Source organism: Nycticebus coucang, chromosome 4 (assembly GCF_027406575.1).
Source record: "Nycticebus coucang isolate mNycCou1 chromosome 4, mNycCou1.pri, whole genome shotgun sequence".
In the NCBI taxonomy this organism is placed as follows: Eukaryota; Metazoa; Chordata; class Mammalia; order Primates; family Lorisidae; genus Nycticebus; species Nycticebus coucang.
The window spans coordinates 142,532,550-142,552,418 of NC_069783.1; the positions used below are offsets into that span (position 1 = coordinate 142,532,550).

General features: G+C 51.0%; 1 protein-coding gene across 5 annotated transcripts in view; it reads left to right on the plus strand.

The window, feature by feature from the left end:
- LOC128583199 (tetratricopeptide repeat protein 28) overlaps positions 1-19,869 on the plus strand; it is an 882,203-nt gene that overhangs the window by 838,052 nt on the left and 24,282 nt on the right. For all 5 annotated transcript variants that reach the window (XR_008379421.1, XR_008379422.1, XM_053587214.1 and 2 more), the window contains one exon: positions 11,417-11,561. Coding sequence is in view for 3 of the 5 variants with exons in the window: in XM_053587214.1 (XP_053443189.1) it covers positions 11,417-11,561 (145 nt within the window). In the remaining 2 variants the exon portion in view is untranslated. The remainder of the gene's footprint in view (positions 1-11,416; positions 11,562-19,869) is intronic.

Sequence of the window (19,869 nt, forward strand, 5' to 3'; positions counted from 1 at the left end):
GTGTGTGCTTGTCCTGCTGGGGCTTCATCGGGCTCAGCCCCTTACCTATTCCCTAGCCAGGAGGCTGTCTGCTGGCAGAGGACTGCACCAGCAAGATACAGGGTGTGCAGGCAGAGCTGGCCACTTCATCAGGGGGGTGGAGGGAATCCCAGAGGGTCAGGCCCTGACAGTGAGGAGAGAGCTACAAAAGTTCAGTGTAGCCTGGGAGGCCCTGTGCGTGTGGATACCCTGCTGGTCCTTGGATTCCTATGTTTGGGGACCTTTCTTTGGCAAGCCACATGGTACAGGGGAGAAATCTTGGACCTTGTTCGGAAACCTGCCTTTACCCTTTATTAGTGGGTGGCCTTCATCGGAAAGTGAGGGTAAATAATGCCTCCTGATGGAGCTGTTACCCGGATGTATTAAGGGTGCAGTGCGTGTGATGATGGCCAGGTAGATCCTGCTGTATAGTGAGCAGCTTATTTCTCTGCCCATCTTGGGTCTGAGGTTGACATGGCACCAAAGGCTCTGTTTCGGGAGTAAATCAACTACTCCAGAGATAAAATCTCCACCCAGAAAACTGACTGGATAGCTCCATGCTTCTTCCTGCTACAAACTCTCTCGAGTTGCAGACTTTGAATAAATGCAGAATCATGACCCAGTCAGACATCAGCTACAGCCACAGCCCTAGCTTTGAAACCCTGAGGTTCCATACCCAGCTTTCTGGACAGTATCATGCCATCCCTGTCCCCAGCTGTTTGTTGTGGCCCCATGGCTCCTGGCTCAAACAGCTCTGACCTGGACCAGCCCCTGCCCATTCACCTCACTGTGGTTGTCCTGATCACAGGCCTTCCCTGCCAGTCACTCTAACTGTTGGTTCTAGTCACCAGGCCTCAGGCAGGAGCTCCTGTCCTGTCTCTGCCTGTCCTAATACAGCTTCTGGGGGCACCAGGCTTCCCTACTCCCAGGTCAGCAAACCCCTGGTGTGCCCACATGCATACACTGTTTCACATTCTGTGCTTTCCAGGCAGCACCAATATAAATGAGGAGCAGGTATGAAATTAGATGACCTCTATCAGAAATTAGTTTCAAAGCAGATCCATCAGGTAGTGACAAGTTTATTCAAAACAGAAAAGGAGTCCCAACAGATTGCCTGCAAATAACAAGTTAGCCAAGATATTTTAAGGCACAATTTCATTTATAAGTAGTTTTCCTTAACATTTGTTTATTGGTTCACTGTCTTTGTTCCAGAAATAATTTAAGACAGTTTACCAGAATTTACATGAATGCCACAAGATCGTATAAAAAAATTCATGGGTGAGAAATGTCGAGGTAGAAGAGAGGGAGTGAAGTTTATACACACAACCCAGAAACATGAAGCATTGCTAGAGATGGCCGCAGACTGGACTCTTGAGTTTTCCCAGGAGTAAAAGTAGAGAGGTCAGCTTCCTGCCTGATTTCCTAGTTTTGGTCCAGACCCCTGAATCAGAATCTTTGGTTTAATAAAGCTCCCAGGGGCTTCTTGTGAAAAATGAAGTTTGGGCAGGGCTGCTGCACCTTTACCCCCACACCCCACTCAGTGCAGTTTCTGATGGGATGCAGAGCACTAACCCCCAGCCCATACTGCCCTGGCATTTGCCACATCTGTGGTGGCACCTCCAACCCCAGTAATCTTTTGCCCCAAACATAATTCACCACTAAGACCTGCATGTTCAACCCAGTGACATTTCTGGTCTCCTTCCCTTCTGTCTGTTCCCATTGCCATGGCTGTTCCTTGAGCACTCACTGTTGCCATGAAATTATTTAATGTAATCCCAGAGATAGCCTCACAAGGCTGCTGATGCTCAGCAAGGTTAATCGCCCAAGTCTCCCCACTTGTCAGAGACAGGGTGAGATCTGGCCCTCGCTGGGTATGACTTGATCCCCCACACTGACCCTGTTACCAACCTCTTGAGGTATGCAATGGTCATCACTGCCTTCCCCTCTGGCTGGACTGCAGATCTGCTGACATCACTCTCTGCATGGGAATCAAGTTGAAGTGTAGAGCTTGGCATTTGAGTCCTTCATAATTCCACCTTGCCGTCCTTTCCATCTCCTGTGACATTGTCCCCACCCCCTCTGTCCTAACCCACAGGAACCTTGGACCTGCCCTTTCACACCTTAGAGCAGTGGTTCTCAACCTTCCTAATGCCTCCTAATGCCACGACCCTTTAATATAGTTCTTCATGTGGTGGTGACCCCCAACCATAAAATTATTTTCATTGCTACTTCATAATTGTAATTTTGCTACTGTTATGAATCGTAACGTAACTATCTGATACGCCGGATGTATTTTCATTGTTACAAAGGGGTCATGACCCACAGGTTGAGAACTGCTGCCTTAGAGGCTTTGATTGGGCATGAGGACATGGCCAAAGAGAGCTTCCCCACTGAAGTGCCGTCTCAAACACAGCGTCTTTTATGAATCCATCTTGGCTTGCCCTGACTGGGAATAGTTTCTCCTTTCTCTGCAGTTTCCCGGTGCTTGATCTGTTGGGTAGGGAGCCACTGCCATTTGCTTTGTATTCATTACCTGTGTGCGTGCCCTTTCACTGCCCGGGCTGCACACTTGCCCAGGCCAGGTCATGTGTGCTCACTCTGGGTCCCCAAAGTGCCTAGGACAATGCCTGTCATTAAGTAGATGCAGGTATTTGCTCCCTTACAGGAAGATGGAAGGACAGAGGAAACAGACATCAAATAACCATAATAACAGCAATACAAAGACAACGATGGTTTCAGGAAGTGTATACTGGTTACTTGCTGAACACCCAGTGTGGTGGTGAGTGCTTTATGCGCATTAGCTGTGGAGGTACTAATGACACTGAGTCGTGGAGAAGTAAATTAGTTGCCCCGTGTCCCACAGCTAGAAAAGGTCAGAGGCAGCTTTAGGATCCAGGCCTGTCAGACTCCAAAGACAGTGCTCCACCTCCCCGCACACACCTATCTAACTCTCTTGCCAAGTGATCCACCTGGCCTTTGCCTGGACTCCCTCGGAAACAGGGAGCTTACTACATCCTGTCTTTGGACAACTGTGATTAATCCAACTCTGGGGGTTCTTTGTGAACTATTGAATAGGACCCAGAGGTCTGTTGTGGGGGGGACTGGCTTGGACCCACAAATTGCCTGAGGGTACAGAACCCTTTGGAAAGGGGTTTGCTGTAGTGTGGGCATGCATCAGCGGGGCAGGCTACACACACAGAATTATTGTCTCTTCTTCCCTGCCTTGAGCACGTGTTGAGGCTGCCCCTCAGGCCTCTTCTGACCTCTGACTGGGGGCAGGAGGAAGAGCCTGTGTAAGGGTGGCCTGGGCTTCAGGTTCTTCCACGGTGACCATCTGCAGGCTTAACTGCAGAGCCTTATGCATGGGACAGCAAAGAACAGATGGCCATAGCAAAGTGCCCCAAGTGGGTAGAGACCAGGCATCACCCCCTGCTGCTGTGGCTCCTTCAGGAGGAGAGCCCCTCTTGGTGGAGGTGTGTGTGTCACAGCCCTTAGCTTAGGCAGGGACCCTACCATGACCCTAATGTGTCCACAAGAGTTCAAGATCAAGGGGAGAGAGGCCACTTGCATCACCAGTCTTATCCCTAGGCTTGAGAGGAGCCAGGTGCCCCTGGGAGAGCAGGGTTGCTGCCAGAGTCTGCCCAGCCTGTGGCTCTTCTCCTGAGGAGGAGACAGGCGCTTGGTAATTAAGGAGGTGAACAGGCAGAAAGTGCCAGCAGCTTACTGAATAAGTACTTAAAATGTAGCATTTGACAGGTTCACCTCCCAGAGGAGACAACCTTTTGTACAAGGATGTTCAAGGAGGGAAGTCACTGAATGGTTTCAGAATCCTTTTTTTTTTTTTTTAATCGAATTTGAGGCATTTCTGGCTAATTGAATATAATGGATTTGCCAATTAATTTTTCTCTTGGTACTTTAAAACTCAAGTTCAAATTTCAGGCCAGCTCCTATCTCTCAGAAGATGCAGCTCAGTTCAGGGCCCCAGAGGTGGTTTTGGAACATCCTGGTCAGGGCTGAGTCGGGGACAGTCCCAATAGGCCAGGGCTTTGCTGTCTGCAAGTGCAGTCCTCGCTGGTGAGGCCGGAGGCGCCATCTGAGTGAGTGTGACAATGAGTGAGGGTCGGAGGCAGGGTCCCCCAGGGGCAGCTGAGTGCAGGTGTGAGCTGAGTGAAAGTGTGTGATAAAGACATCCTGAGAAGGCGAGGACCACTGTCTGATCAGAGGAGAAATGGCAGGGCTGGGGAAAGGCAGCCAGGCCCTGAATGAACCACGACCGTGGAGGAAGCTGTTCTTCTCTCCTTCTTTCTCCCTGTACACCTGGGGGCAGGCTCTGCTCACAGATGGCCCCTGGAAACATGCTTTGGGTAGTGTCTGTTGGTCAAGCTAGAGGGCACAAGTGAGGTGAGGGTCCAGGGCCTGATGCTGAACACCACTAGACCTTGGGCTCCCTGGAGAACAGAGGCCTCCCCAGGCTGCACACGTCCTGCTACCTGTCTGCGCAGGGCACTAGGACCCTACCCCGGACAGTACTGCCTGACCTAGGCTTACTTATCAGTTTCAGTGGTGGGCCTGGGAGTAAAGAGGATTTAAATGACATATACACACTACAGCCCAACTCTGGGCTACCTGAGAAGATGCCCCATATCCGTTCCCTACCTACCCCACCCTTCCCCTTATCCTCAGTATGTTATGGCCAAATGTGCCCTGGGTGAATGTTCCTGGCCCATGTCTAGATAGATCAAGAAGGACCCAAGCTCCTGCTTGGGAATTGAGCCCCTGAGGACCTGGAAGGCACAGGGAGAAGGAAAAGACACTCAAAGAAGGCCTTGGCTCTGGGGCCTGTGTCCAAGCTTATCCAAGCATGTGTGTACAAGCAGCTGTCAGGCTTTGCTTGGTTTTCATTAGATTGTGAATGCCAGAGGGCAAGCACCAAACTTCCCTGTTCATTGTATCTCCCCTGCAGCTGGCCCAGGCTAGCCATCTGGACAGCCCTCAGTGAGCAGGCGATGAATGGGCGACTGAAAATCATCATTTCTCCTTGGTGCTGTGGGGAACAGAGCCTTCCCTGGGTTAGCTTGCCCCTTTTTTTCACAGGCACCCTTCCTAGCTGCCTCTCCTCAGACCAAGAGTCTGCCTCTCCCAGGCCACCTGCCTGTGGATTAATGTACACATAGTAGCCACCCCTGCCCAGCCTGTGGTTTCGGAGTACTGGTCTCTGAGAGTACCCGAGACTGCCCCATGCTCTGGTGTGCTGGTTCCTCCCTCTAAGCCTCCTGAGCAGCCTTCCTACAGAGACAGGCTGGCTGCTGCCCCCCTACAGTCTTCAGGCTTGGGTAGAGCCCACTTCTCAGTCCTGAATGAGGGAAAATGGAGCCTGCTCCCCTTGTTTCCATCTGCTAACACCGTATAGACACTTTCTTTTTTTTTTTTTCTTTGGAGACAGAGTTTCACTTTGTCACCCTTGGTAGAGTACTGTTGCTTCATAGCTCACAGCAACCTCCAACTCCTGGGCTTAGGCAATTCTCTTGCCTCAGCCTCCCAAGTAGCTGGGACTACAAGCGCCTGCCACAACGCCCAGCTATTTTTTTTGTTGTTGTTGTTGTTTTTGTTTTTGTAGAGACAGAGTCTCACTTGATGGCCCTCGGTAGAGTGCCGTAGCCTTACACAGCTCACAGCAACCTCCAACTCCTGGGCTTACCCGATTCTCTTGCCTCAGCCTCTGGAGTAGCTGGGACTACAGGCGCCTGCCACAACGCCTGGCTATTTTTTTTTTTATTTTTTTTGGTTGCAGTTTGGCCGGGGCCGGGTTTGAACCCGCCACCCTCGGTATATGGGGCCAGCGCCCTACCGACTGAGCCACAGGCACCGCCCGTATAGACACTTTCTTACGGACAGTGCAGTGCTGTGTTTGGCACATGGGGTGTGAGATGACCTGATTCCTCAAGCCCAGGCTGCTGCAGAAATACTGCCTTGGAAACCAGTTAAGGGGGCGCAGAGCAGAGGAGGTTGAAGTAAGCTCTTGCCCCAGAAGGCAGGGCGTGCCGGCTTCGCAGGGAAGGAGCCATCCCAGCTTCCTGAAAGAGTTCATTTGGTTTCGCTTTCACCAGTATGAAAACCCGAGAAAGCAACGTGTGTGTTGGGGTGAGGAGACTCTCCTGCTGCTATCTGCACTGTGAACTAACACCCCTCTCTAAGCCGAGCCGGGATGGGAGGCAGGGGACCTGAAGCCCACCTGGGCAGGCATAGCCTTGGTGTGGGCTGCCCACCAGCCGCAATACAGCTGTCTTCTGCGGCTGCAAATCAATCCGCCCCTGCCTCAGGAACAGATCGCTTCATCCTCCCTGAAGGGGAGATTCAACAGCAAGTGCAGCCCAGACCAGCTAGTGTTTGTCATCATTCCAGAGACAGGAACCACACCCCTGCTGCCTCTGCCCCCTCGGGGCTCTTCACATTATCATCTTTATGTGCAGAGACCAAGCACTGGCCTCAGTTCTCCTACCTCACCACACAGACTGCATGCTGTGAGAAAATGAATATTTCTGCAGAAGTAAATTAATAAATATCATCTGAGGAATGAGCTAATGAAAACAGTGCTGTGTGAAAAGATCTCTGCTGAGAGCTAGGCTGTCAATTAGCCCAACCGGGTCCCACCGTCAGCGGACTGGCCGGGAGGAGAGGCATCTAGCGCCACCTGCCGGAGTTCCGGGGAGGTGCCGCTGGGAAGCCTGGGAGGGGCTGCCTGTGGTGAGCACCACCTTCAGGAACTTGGTGGCTGGCAAAGTGCAGCAAAAACGGTCTATGAACCAAGTGTATGGTGCCCCATGATCATATTAATATACACAGCTATGATAAATAAATAAATAAATACCCATCCTGACCAAGTGGGAGGCCTGACCCATGGCTGCCTTGTGGCTTTGTGCAGATCTCTTGCCCTCTCTGAACCTTGATTCCCCCTCCGTGAAGAAGGAGCAAACCTGTTAAGTGAGACAGATGTGCAGGACTGGCTGTGTCCTCTCCTCTAGGCCAAATTCCTAAATGGGCAGCACAGCCCCTGGGGTGGCTCACATTCCCACCACATAGGATGCATGTTTCCACCCCCCTTTCAAAGCTCCCAATCTAGTAAGTACTTGGAAAGCACTATCCTCTCATCTCAGAGTCCAGGGAGCTGAGGCAGCCTCTGTGAGCAATCTGCCTGCCTGGGACTCAGAGCCCAGGGACCTGCTGCCATCTACCTGGGACTCAGAGGCCCTAAACTGCACTTCACCACGGGGGCACGTACAGCTGTGCCAGCTTTCAAGGGGCTCACCCTTACCAGCTCACAGCAATCTACACAAGGCAGCTATGGCAGTAAGGACTGTAGAGGTGAGAAAACCTCAGGCCTACCAGTACAGAAAGGGGTAGTGTCCTGGCATATGAGTCCCAGCCTGAGCCCCTCCCCATGCCTGCACCTCTGGGAGACTCCCAGAATCCACGGACTATCAGTCCCTCTTGACATTGATCGTGCCCCCTATTTCTCTGTCCCTGGGCCTGCCACTCCTAGAACAGCTTTCCAATGGGGATTAGCCACATGCTGCTGCTGTTGAGGCAGAGTGAGGCTGGACCACCAGTGTGAAGAAGCTGGAGACAGATGCTGCCTGGACTGTTGCAAAAGAACAGGTGTGTGCAGACAGGCAGGGGAGCCATCGCCAGGGGCTAAGTAGGTAGCAGCACGTGCCTCTGGCCCTGGAAGAAGGTCTTGTATGGATTTTACTTTGACCTTAAATTATGGTTTCAGGTTGGTTGGTTTTTTGTTTGTTTGTTGTTTTATAATATAACCACTAACGGACTATTTCCGGGCTTTTATCTTCATTTTGAAAGGGATATCCCTTATGATAGGTGCCCTTCACTGACGAGCAGCCCAGATCAGAGGGGTGTTCCCAGGGGGCTTTCTGCCTGACCTGTGCAGGAGGCCTTGCGGGCTGGTGGCTAATCCCCATTGGAAAGCTGTTCTAGGAGATGTTGCTACAGAAATAGTTGGTCTGTGAGTTTCCAGGCCATAAGGGGGGCAGAAGTCAGCAAGCGTCAGTGGAGCACAGGTAGCCTGGAAGCCTGGAAAGAGCAGAACAAGGTCAAATGTCAGGCAGGGAGGCTTTGCTGAGGTTTAGTGGTGGGCTTCCACTGACAAGGGTGCCTGCCCTGTCCATCCCATCAGGGTCTGGTTCTCGAATAATCTACACTGCCTGGAAACATACCACATGGTCAGAGAGGGTCTCCTAGGAAACCTCCCGAGATCAAACAAGTACCTTGAACAGCTGCATGTTTACCAGCTCTGGCCAAGACATCTGATTGGCTTCCCAACTGAAGTTGGCCTTTAGTGAGGCTAACATAAAGTCTGATCATAGCTGCTCTGTGCAGCACAGTCCTGGGAGGATGGGGGAAAGCTCTCAGAGAGAGATGTGAACATAGATGGGCTTCCTTTGCTCTTTTCCTAGAAAGGACCTGGGAGCATACTGGGAAAAGCTTGATCAGGCAAGCCTGGTTGTCTAAAGAGGCAACCGGGCCTGCTTCTATCCACAGATAACCCCAGACCCTCCAACCTGGCCACTGGGCCCACTTTCTTCTCCAGCCCTCATCCCTGACCCTCTGTCCACATGCCCCTCACATGCACTGCCCCAGTCTCCATTTCCCAAAGTTGTGCCTTTGCTCATGTTGTTCCTCTGCTTAGAATGTCCACCAGGCAGGCTAACTCCAAATCCTCTCTGGTGGCCCAGATCAAATGGTGCTTCTCCACAAAGTCTTTCCTTAGCTCCAGTGACCAGCATTTGGCGTCAGGGACTTGTACGTCTGTGCCCCTCACCTCTGTTGGCACCTGCTGCAGGGATCCACAGCCTGGCCCCTTGTGGACCACTGTGCCTGGCACATTACGGGCAGTTTCACATGTGGGATGGTTAATGCTGCTGGACCCCTCTAGGTACCTCTAACCCTCCCAGCTTTCAGTGAAAAGACACACTCTGTCTGTCTAGCTGAGCCTCCCAGGCCTCAGCTGGTTCTCGACACTGTGCAGCCATCCCCTCCGATCCTCATACTCCTGCCTGAGGCAGCGTCACCCCTTCTTACAGACCACAAAGCAACACCCAGATTCGAACCCTGCTGACATTCCACCACCTCCCTCCAGACATTTTCTTTGAATTGGTGTCAGACTTCAGCCCTTCCTGGAACTTCCTTGTGCTGCTCAGCACCGGCAACAGAGGTGCCCACCCCGGCCTCCAGGGACTGCCCAGGCCGACATTTTGTGTTCCTCAGAGAGGAGTCAAATGGGTTGGGGGTTAGGTTCTGATTGGTTGGACTAAGTAGCCAAGCTTTAGACCAACCAGAAGGAGCCCCTGTGTCTCCCTGGGCAGCCAGGACTATCATAGTCTCCTTATACCCCAGTGGGAAGCTGAGAAGAGCTTCCAGAGCTGGGTGCTCTTCCTCCAGAAGGGGCCTTTTTCGATCTGAGCAAGAGGGACCTGGGGTGTGTGGAGCACCCCCCTCAGTTGCTGTGAAGATCTGGGGCTACAGTATTGTCTGGGGACATGGCACTCTTTGGACACCTTCGGCAGGATTGATGTGACCCAGGTACCTCAGGTGGGGGTACCTGAGCCCACAGTCCCAATGGTGTCTCCGTTGTGAAGTTCTTGCACAAGAGCTTGAACAAGACACTGGGGGCTCCTGCTGCCCTGCCTGCTGTCTGCGTGGCACTGTGGGCTCTTTAGAGGCACACTCCCTGTCTGCTGACAGTGCGCGCGCACGCACGTGTGTGTGTGTGTGTGTGTGTGTGTGTAACAAACAGTGCTGTGACAGACACTGTGTGTCACGCCAGAGCATCTCCTCTGGAGAGCAATTTGGTAATCTCTCCTTCAGGGGAGAATTGCTCTTTGCAGTGTATTCCACGGAATTAAGTGAGCCTCTGAGTGTCACTCCAGGGTTATCTGTGCTTCACTGGCTCTGATGGCAAAGGCACTCTGCAGCCCCCATCACTTGTAATTACACATTTACAGAGTGAGCAAGACCAAGAAGCAGACAAGAGCAGCTTCTCCAGCCCTCCGAGTCCTGCTGTTCTGTTCTCCACTCCCAGGCAGCAGGCTAGGGGAGAGTATGCTCAGAGCTTGGCTCAGCAAGGCCCTAGAATTTAGGTCAAGTGGGACACTGTGGAGATCATGCTGAAGCATGGAGGGCTGTGGGTAGAAGCCATACCTGGAAAGCATCAACAAATCTTTCAAATCATTTCTTTTGATGTCACAGCTCCTGGGCTGGCCTAGGAGGGAAAGGAGCCTTCTGGTGTTTTCTTAGGCAACAATCAAGGTGCTGTTCCTACCGACAGCCCAGAGTTCCTACTGGAGCTCAGCAGTATATCTAGTTTAAGGGACCGTCTTTGGGGTCTTAGAATACATAGCAGAAACTCCAAAACTGTGCACAGTGTCTAAATCAAGGTTAAGAGGTCTCTGAGTGTCTAATCATCGTGCAGAGAGACTGGCCAGGCCAATAGGGCAGGTGCTGAGAGGACACAGGTGGTCAGCCTCACAGCTACATTGGAAACAGGATTCCCCTGCCTGTGCCTCTTCTCTGCTCACCTGTGCATTTTGTCCTCTGTAGGTCTCCAAAGAATATCCCATGCCTGATAGACAGCCAGTGCTCAGGAAACATTTTCTAAATGAATGGATGGGTGGATGCTCTCATCCTATGTTGGAAGTATGAAAATTAGAGTCCTTGGGGAAAATGCCTCTTAATTAATAAAACTATACCTAAAAACATTGGAACAGAAATTGAAAAGCAAAACAAAACAACGTAGCCAACCACCCGTGGACTGACCCACTGGGCAGAGACTGCCCAGCCAGCAGCTCCCAGCACCCCCACCTGACAAGCTGTGGGGCCAGGGGCCTCCAAGGCTTTGCTGTGCGAGGGCTCAGGTGGGTGCCCATCAGCTGCTCTGAGCCCAGGCTGGGGCCAACACACTCTTTGTCTTGTCTGAGGCTCCTCTGCCATAAATTAGTTGGCACTGGGGCACCATCCTCACCAGCATGGTGGCTGCACTGATTCCTAATGGTTCTCATGTTTGCCTGCACACAATCACTCCACACAGGACATAATTAAATCCTTTGAAAAGCACTCTGGGACATTTGATTATGTACAAAAACTCCATAGACATGTAAGCTGTTATGTGCAGCTGGTTTACTCTGTGGTTTCTGATGCTGCTCACTCTGCTACGAAAATTACCTTGAAGGGAAGAGCGGGGAGGCCGGTGGCAGCACTGCTGCGGAGCCTCATGCCCCACTGTCCGTGGGGCAGCACAGCTGAGAACAATGGTGGTGAGCCCTTCCCCCACCCTGCCTCCTGCCCACACAGGCCCTAATTGATCCCTCTGCCCTTCTCTCCCCAGGAGCTGCCAGAGCATGACAAGCCTGTGCAGTCATGCTGTGTCGCCGACCCAGGATGGGACCTCCTCTCTTCCCAGGAGGCAGAGCTCGTTCACTAAGCCCCCTCTCCGTGCCCTGTATGACCTGCTCATAGCGCCCATGGAAGGGGTAAGTGCCTCCCAGGGGCATGAGGCTCCTTGGTGTCAGAACATGTCATTTACCAGGCAGTGCCCCCGAGTACCCCCTTAGATACACAGCTGGGCTCCCAGGACAACTGGAGGTTTTCCAGAACACATGACTTCTCTGTCTAGCTTCTCAGCATTTGAAAGCTAAAGTGGATGCATGTTTTTGGCTGGCTGCTGGTTAGTGAACGAGGCCTTGAGCTTCCAATTGGCAAACCTGGGTTCAAGTCCTAGCTCTGCTCCTTACAAGAGAGGTAAATTTGGCTTCGGTTATGTCATGTACAAAATGAAAGGGTGCTCCCTTCGTGCCTGTTCAGTGCAGTGATCTAGGGGCTCAGGGAGGTGCAGTCACCAGCAGGACCAAGCATGGGCCCCTCGTGCCCGAGGCCAAGGCTGCCCTGCCCACCCAGCAGATGTCACGGGGGACATGGCCGTGGCCCTGCTGTTTCCAGAGGGCGTCTTCCCCTCTTGCATCCACACCCTTCTGGGTCTCAGTGCTTCTCCTTCTCTCATTCTACCTTCCTCTTTCTCTTGGCCTCAGACCATATCAGGAATCACTGACGTCATCTTTTGAGTCCAGTGCTAAAGGCAGCCTTGCATGAGCTGCCTCACACAGATTTTCTGTGGTATTTCACCTGCTCTGGTCTTTGCACATCGCTTTTTAATTTGCTAACTATGTGGGAAAGGCTGAAAGGCTCAGGATCTTTATGAATCCCAATGGGGAGCCCATCAGGTGCCTGTGCACTGTCAAGAACTCCCAGCAGGCCTGAAGCAGGCATGGGGGCAGCTCACATCTCAGCTGGAGTGTGGCCCTTCCTCTGCAATCGGTCTCACTGGTGTTGGGGTGACCCCTGAGTGGCTCTTCCACTCCAGCCACCCTGCCTTTCCTTGCCTGGCCTTCCAGGGCTGTGTCGCTGCTTGCCTGGTCTCCGTAAGGAGGCTGCGCTGCCTGCCAGTGCTCTGGACTTCCCCTGGCTCCGGGAGATGGGTGTGGTATAAAGTGCAAAGCTTCAGGGAGCTGGCAGAGGGGGACCCTAGTGAAGCTGCCTCCCCACCTGGAGTATCTGTTTCCTCATTGGAAAATGAGGATAATCCCTTCATGGGTGTCAGAGTAAAGCAGGCAAGGATGAGATAACAGTGGAAAGCACCTGAGGTAGCAGCAGTAAACGTACACCCGGCGAGCTGCGGCCGCTGTCCCCAGACACCTCCTCTAAGTGTGGAGTCACTGCCACTGCCCCTCGGAGCCTTCCCTGCACTCCTGGGCCTCCTGGATCTGATCACACCATACACAGAGGCCTGGCCCAGTCCTCCCCTCTCCTGCAATGCCAGTCCTTAGATTCACCAGCCATCCTTCCCTTCTTAGGATTATTATCCTCTCCTGTGTCCTTTTAATGAGGTGACCAAAACTGCAGCAAGCTCTCCACCTCAGAGCTTCTCAGCTGCCCTGATAACTTACCCTGATTTATGTGCCATACCTTGGAGGAAGAAATACATACCTAGACCCTGAGGCTGCTTTTTTCATGTTTCCTTTACTGCCACTGACTGTCATGCAGACCATTTTGGTGACTTACTTCCAGCCTTCCCTCCTCCTCACCCTGAGGTCTGCATTTCCCACGGATCCCATGCCGCTGAAGGTTAGTTGGGCCCTCCATTCTTCACCCATTGGGCCTTCCGAGTCCCTATGTGTTTCTCCTTTTGCATTCAGGTCTCCAGATTACTCCTCTGTCAATGTTGAATTGTCAGGTGGGGGCCTAGCAGGGAGACTGGCTATGTCTGTCACCTCCAGCCCTGGTAAGCCTCAGGCCATCTGGACCTGCCCCTCCTGCCCAGCTCATGTTGCCTCCTCTTGGAGCCTTCCTGAACCCTTCATCTCTCTCTGCACCGCCGGACCCCTTACCTACCAGATGTCTTTTACAGTACCCGATAGAGTCAGTTCTGCCGTGTACACCTCCTCCATGGAGTCAGCCAACAATGGATTGAGAATATTCAGGAAAAAAAATACCACAAAGTTCCAAAAAGCAAAACTTGAATTTGCCGCATTCTGAGTACTACACCGAATCCACAGGAGTGCAGTACTGTGCAGGCATTGCATTAAATATTACAAGAAATCTAGAGATTTAAAGTGTGCAGGAGGGCACACTTTAAATGCGAAGGTTATATTTAAACACCGTGCCATTTTATATCAGAGACTTGAGCATTCGAGGATTTTGGTATCTGTGGAGGTTCTGGAACCAATCCCCATCAGATACTGAGGGCAACTGCATTTGACTGGACGCAGAACACGCCTCTCATCCTCTACCTTGCCACACTGGACGCAGAACACGCCTCTCATCCTCTACCTTGCCTCCCATGCCACACTTCTGAGGCAAGGACTGACACTCATCTCTGTGCTCCCAGCAGCTGGTCTGGGGCCAGGTACCCCTTAGCACTCAGTAGGGTTTATGGAAGGGTATGTGGTCCAAAGCTGCTTTTGCATTTTGGGTCTAGTCTGGCCTAGAAAGCAGAAGCCCCAAGAAAGAAATCAGCTAACAAGCTTTTTGTGGCCCCTTTTGGGTGGAGCCTGGGCACTTTCAGCAAGGAGAACCAGAAAGAAGGGGCCAGGCCTGCCCTTGAAGAGCTTTAGATCTAGTGAACTGTCTCTACCCCCGACCCCAGTGCCCATCAGCCAGCAGGGTTATTTCAGGGTGGGGTCATAGCCCCGTTGATATGGGTCCATGTCAGGTGAAGGGAGCGACTTGGGCTCTGTGGTTGAGGCAGAAGTCCGCTTGGTGGACACCACCAAGAGGAAGCCAAGGGCTGAGGGCTGGAGGCGGCCCTGCCCTGATCCACCCTGGGGCTTCCACCCAGGAGAGAACTGCTGCAGTGCCACAGGTCATCCTGGCAGGGGATCCTCTGAATTTATAAAATCTGCACCATGTTTTTTAGACAGTTTTTCTCCCTCAGGACTTTCCCCTATGACTCAAAGAATAAAAATATGCCATCGGCATTGGTGGTAGCTGGCACCTGGACAATCTGATTTTCCCTCAGTGGTTCTAGGAAGTGGGAAGGTTTATGGACTTGAGCCTCAAACAGGTTAGAACAACGATCAGAATCATGTCTTTATAAACTAGGAAAAGGAAAAATTCCTGCCACCAGATGTGTGACAGCTTCTTAAAGGCCACCGGTAGCACCCTCTGCGTCCACTCCTTCAGGAGCTGGCTGTGTGGGCTCAGGTGCTGGCCAGGCACCTGCTATCGGGGCTACAGTCTTACCTGGAAACAAGGCCTTCAGTTAGAAAGTTCGTCCTTATTACCTGATAGCCAGAAATATTCTCTCATGAATTTGGTGTCTGAACATAGTGAGGAAGTTTGGCTGCTTCACACGAGACATAGGGGAAACCTTTTTAAAGCCACTGAAGTAAATTATCACAGCAAGAGCTATTCTTTGGCAAACTGAAACGATCTATTGTGTTTCATTAGAAACACTTAACTGAAAAGTTGGAACCTAATTTAAGAGTCCTGTCCATCCCTAGTTTTATCCATTTATTCAACAAATACTTACTGACATGTGCCAGGCATACAACTATCCTGAACACAAGAGGAGACAGCCCGGAAGCTGGGCCAGGGGCCCCCTGTCTTCTGTCTGATCACTCACCAGCTGTGCTAATTGGGGGTGAGCAGGCCAGCACCAGAGGCTGGTAGGCTGCACAGAGTTGTGACAGGTCAGCCTGGGTAGATGCCTTGGTCACCCCTCCTCAGCAGGCCACCCAAGTGGAGAAGGAGGCCTGGATTATTGCCTTCCTTTTCACTGCAAGCAGCCGCAGCCAGTAGGGGGCGACATGACACCATCAAACAGCCCCCAGACCCTGCCCCTGTCAGTTGCCAGGCAGAGCCAGGACCTGTCTCCACCTTTTCAGTAAGAATACAAATCAAAACCGAAGGTCCACGATTATGAATCACTGACACTTCAAGACTAAAACGATTAGCCTCTTCACATGGGGCATGTAATTATTTAAGCAACTGCCCTTGTTTAGCCGCAGTCCTGTTGCTAAGGGACTAGGTCAGACAGTATGAAAAGTAGAACAGAATAATATTTTACCGTAGGCCTTGCACCAGTGTTTGATTTAATTTGGCTTAAGGGGAGCACTGTCGTGGCTTTTTCCAGGAATCATGCTGTCCTTTGCTGTCAGGATGGGGGCAAGCACGTGCACTTATCTTTGAAGAGAGCCTAGTTACATCTGCACATGAGCCATCATCAAACATTAGGTCAAATCCTATCTGATACCTAAAGGAGAAAATGTCACCAAAGAAAAGTTGCAAATGTTTAGTGTGAAAGGGATTAGAATGTGTTTGCATCTGTGGCATTAGTTTTAATCTAATTAGAACAAAGGGTGGTAATCTCTGCCTCTGACCTGGGATCTCCCTGATTGTTGAAAGGACAGATCGTGGACCAATCCTGGCCCCACAACCTGAGAGTCTGCAGCAGGGCCCTCTCCCTCAACAACATGCACGTGGCAAGGCCCTGTGGGGCTGCTATAGGCAAAGCTCCTTGTGTACCTGTAAGCTTGCAGGTGGGACCTTTGTCCAAAGGCAGAAGCTGCCATAATCAAGGAATCAGCTTTGCAGTAGGAAATTCCCTAGGTTTGGTCAAATCACTCTTCAAACTTCCAGACTTGGAGACCTTTTGGGATCCTGGGAGTCTAGACTTACTCTGCTTACAGAGTCTCTGCCATCCTTATCTTTCTTATTTTCCTTTATTTAAATTCCCTATTTCATCTCATTAAAGTATTAAAAACCAAAATTATAGGACAGGTAGCAAGAGTGAATTATTTGATCAGAAAGAAAAGCATTACTCATTCACCTCTACTCATGATTAATCCGGCTGTGGAGTAATCTGTTTAAGATGCTAGAAGCTTACTCAATACTTGATATCCATGGCAGTTTGGTGAACTGCCTTCTTCAACACTGGAGCAGGGGAATTCACCTAAGACTTCTCATCTAAGGTGGAAATGGAGACTAACTCTGCCGAGGGCTCAACCATGAGGATAGCTTAGCTTTAGCCTGATTGTGACTGTGATTACTGCCCTGGGAAAAAGGACTCTCTTGGTGCTTTGTAAAATGTCCCTTGCAAAATCAAGTAACATTATATTACTGTCAACTTATCCTATGACAAATGCAATAGGAATGAGACTGACCAATTTGGTGCTGGTTTTTTTTGTTGTTTTTTTTTGGGGGGGGGTTGCAGTTTTTGGCTGGGCTGGGTTTGAACCCGCTACCTCCAGTATATGGGGTCGGCGCCCTACTCTTTGAGCCACAGGCACGGCCCATGCATGTTTTCTATTTTCTAAACAAATTGGTGGTCTTGGAGATTGCAGGGCAAATGCAGGACATTTTCGGGGCACAAATAGATTTCTATTTGCTATAGAAAAAGTCAGAGCTAGGTTCTAGAATATGGGGTGGAGGATGGGGCCCTTGAGACTGGCAGCCCCACTGCCAGGCTATCTAATTGATTTCTGATTGAGACAGCTGTAGTAATATTGAAATGAGGACAGATGTCACCCAAGGACAACAGGCATTTCTACAACTGATTAGGAGGAGGAAAAATGGAGGCAATTACTGGCAAGCTATCTTTATGACTGCAACTGATGGTGAGAACACCTTGGATAATTGGTGGGTTCTGGCAGGTAAATGGTGTCCTCACTGCTGTTAGGCCAGTGTCATCTGAGTGCGGGCTCTATCCTAGCTGATGGTTCAGCAACCAGCCATCTCAGCCTCACCATGGCAGGTTCTGGGCAGGCCCAGGTATTTCTGCCACTGAGGATGGAAGTCTCGGTTTTACCAGGTCAGCCGAGATAGAGAGAGGTTCCCACACTACAGAGGGTCCTGTGGCTCTAGCAGTCCCTCTGAGCTGAATTTGGCTAAGGTCGGACCCTGGGTATCAGTAGTCCCCTCTGGCTTTTGCTGGCCATTGTTGGTCATGCTTCTCCAACACCCACATCCCACCCTTCCCTTCCTGGGTTCTTTAGACAAACCAATGGGCTGTTATTTGGTTGACCAGTTGAATATGTTGAATTTTTACTTCCTAATTTTTAGCTGGAATGCAATGTCTATGATCTTTGTAGGTTTCGGTCATGGCCTGAGGGTTATTTCCAGTAGGTAATGTGATATTTGTTAAAACTGTATATATCCACCCATGACAACAAAGTTTCTTGGAAGTATCACAGAAAATGTTCCTCCTCTGCCTTAAACAGTTCTTTTTGATCAATTCACTCAATCAAAAATATGAGTCAGCAAAAACTCCAAAGCCCTGAACATACACAGTTATGGGGTGTTCCGATTCCCAGCAGTTCTATGCTGCTGGAATCCTTATTATATACAGTGAAGTCCAGTTCACCCCAAATCTAATCAGCCCCAAATCTTGTGGACCCAGGATTTTTCTTTCCTTCTTCCTTGATGATCAGGGATTTCCATTCCTCTGGCTTATGAAGCTGTGAAGCCCTGAGAGGCCTGTTGTGTCTTCCCGACAAAGGACACTTTTCATTCAGTGTATTGTGGAGGCTGCTTATTGATCCTATGAACCTTGGCGATACACATGGAACACATATTTCCTTTTCTTTCTTTTTTTTTTAGACATGGTCTCACTCTAATTGCTCTGGGTAGAGTGCCCTGGCATCATAGCTCACAGCATCCTCAAACTCCTGGGTTCTAGTGATCCTCTTGCCTCAGCCTCCCAAGAAGCCAGGACTATAGATACCCACCACCATGCCAGCTAGTTTTTCTATTTTTAGTAGGCTGGTGTCAAACTCCTGAGCTGAAGCAATCCGCCAGCCTCGGCCTCCCAGAGTGCTAGGATTACTGTCATGAATCACCATGCCTGGCCAGAATACATAGTTTTTAAGCTGAAGATCAGGACCTGTGCAATATAACATCTGATATTGGTGCTTTCTGGATAGCACGACACCTCTGATAACCAGGGATGCATATGGAAGAGTCCTACTGACCAAAATGGTCATTGAGTCGAAACCTTCAGGATCCATGGGGGTTGCTGGGAGAAGTACAGGCTTACAAATTTGACTTCAGGGTGGTGTCTCAGTAAGCGGCTGTGGATGGCAGTGAAGGTGAAATGAAGATGAGGTAAGGGGGATGTGGTGACATCTGTCTTTCTTAATCCCTGGGTTACAATTGACACCTGGATGCTCCAGAGAGGCATTTTGTGGGGGGGGGGGCGGGGGGGTTAGCCATACGTTTGTAAAACCAAAGGGAATGAGTTGTGCTAGAAAATAATGAAGGCTATTCCATCCACCTGAGACAGCTGTAAGTTTGTATTTGACCCTTATGTCTAGAGTGCCAACTGGGCATCAGGTGCGGTAAGAGGTGTTCGACATGCTGCCACAGCTCCCACTGTGTCACAGGCCTGGAAGGAGTGGGCATTAGCTCTGTCCTATGCGTTTGGAAACTGAGGTGCAAGGAAGCAAATGTCTTGTGGGAGTGCTCAGAGGCCCTGCCCCCACGCCAGCTTAGCCTTCCTTCTTTGTCACCACACGCCACCCACCTACCAACTCCACATCACTGGGAGCACCCTGGCACAGCAGACTCACCCAGACTTCATAGCACAGGCCTCTCCTTAGAATCCATGTCCCTTTCCTCCAGAATATGCCTTCCCTTCCTTGCCTGCTGGACAAGGTCTTCCATTCTTCTAGGACCATCAGGAGACAGGAACCACCCAGTAGGCTAACCAGGGAAGTTCAATATATAGAATTATCACCTATGAGAAGAGAGAGTACCTATAAGATACAAGGAACTATATGGTTCTCTAGGGCTGAGGGAGTGTGCTCAGGTGAGGATGAATACTGGAGGAGGTGGGGCTCAGCCCATAGGACAGAGACACGTTCACTGCCTGGCCCGGCCAGAGGCAGTCTGGATTGCTGGGCAGGCAGCGGGCCCCTATCTGATGCAGATGGGAATGCAGCAGTTGGCAAGGGCATGCTACACCCATGGGAGTGGGGGTGCCTGCAGAAGCAGGAGGCCTCTGGAGCATGGGGTTTCCACGTAGGCAAGGCTGTGGGAGGTGATTGCTGGGCCAAGACTACAAGGTGCTGGAGGGACAGCGTTCTGAGCCCATGTTTGGACAGATCCACTGATATCCTCACACCCAGTGCTGACCCCCAGCTAGAAGCAGAGCCCCTTCATCCTCAGTGCCCTGTCCTGACAAAGCTCAGCACTGTGCCCACTCACTGGGAGAAATGGCTGAAGGAATGCCACCTGTTGCAGGGGGATCATGATGGGGCCCCTGGAGCTAAGAGGTGACAGACTGAT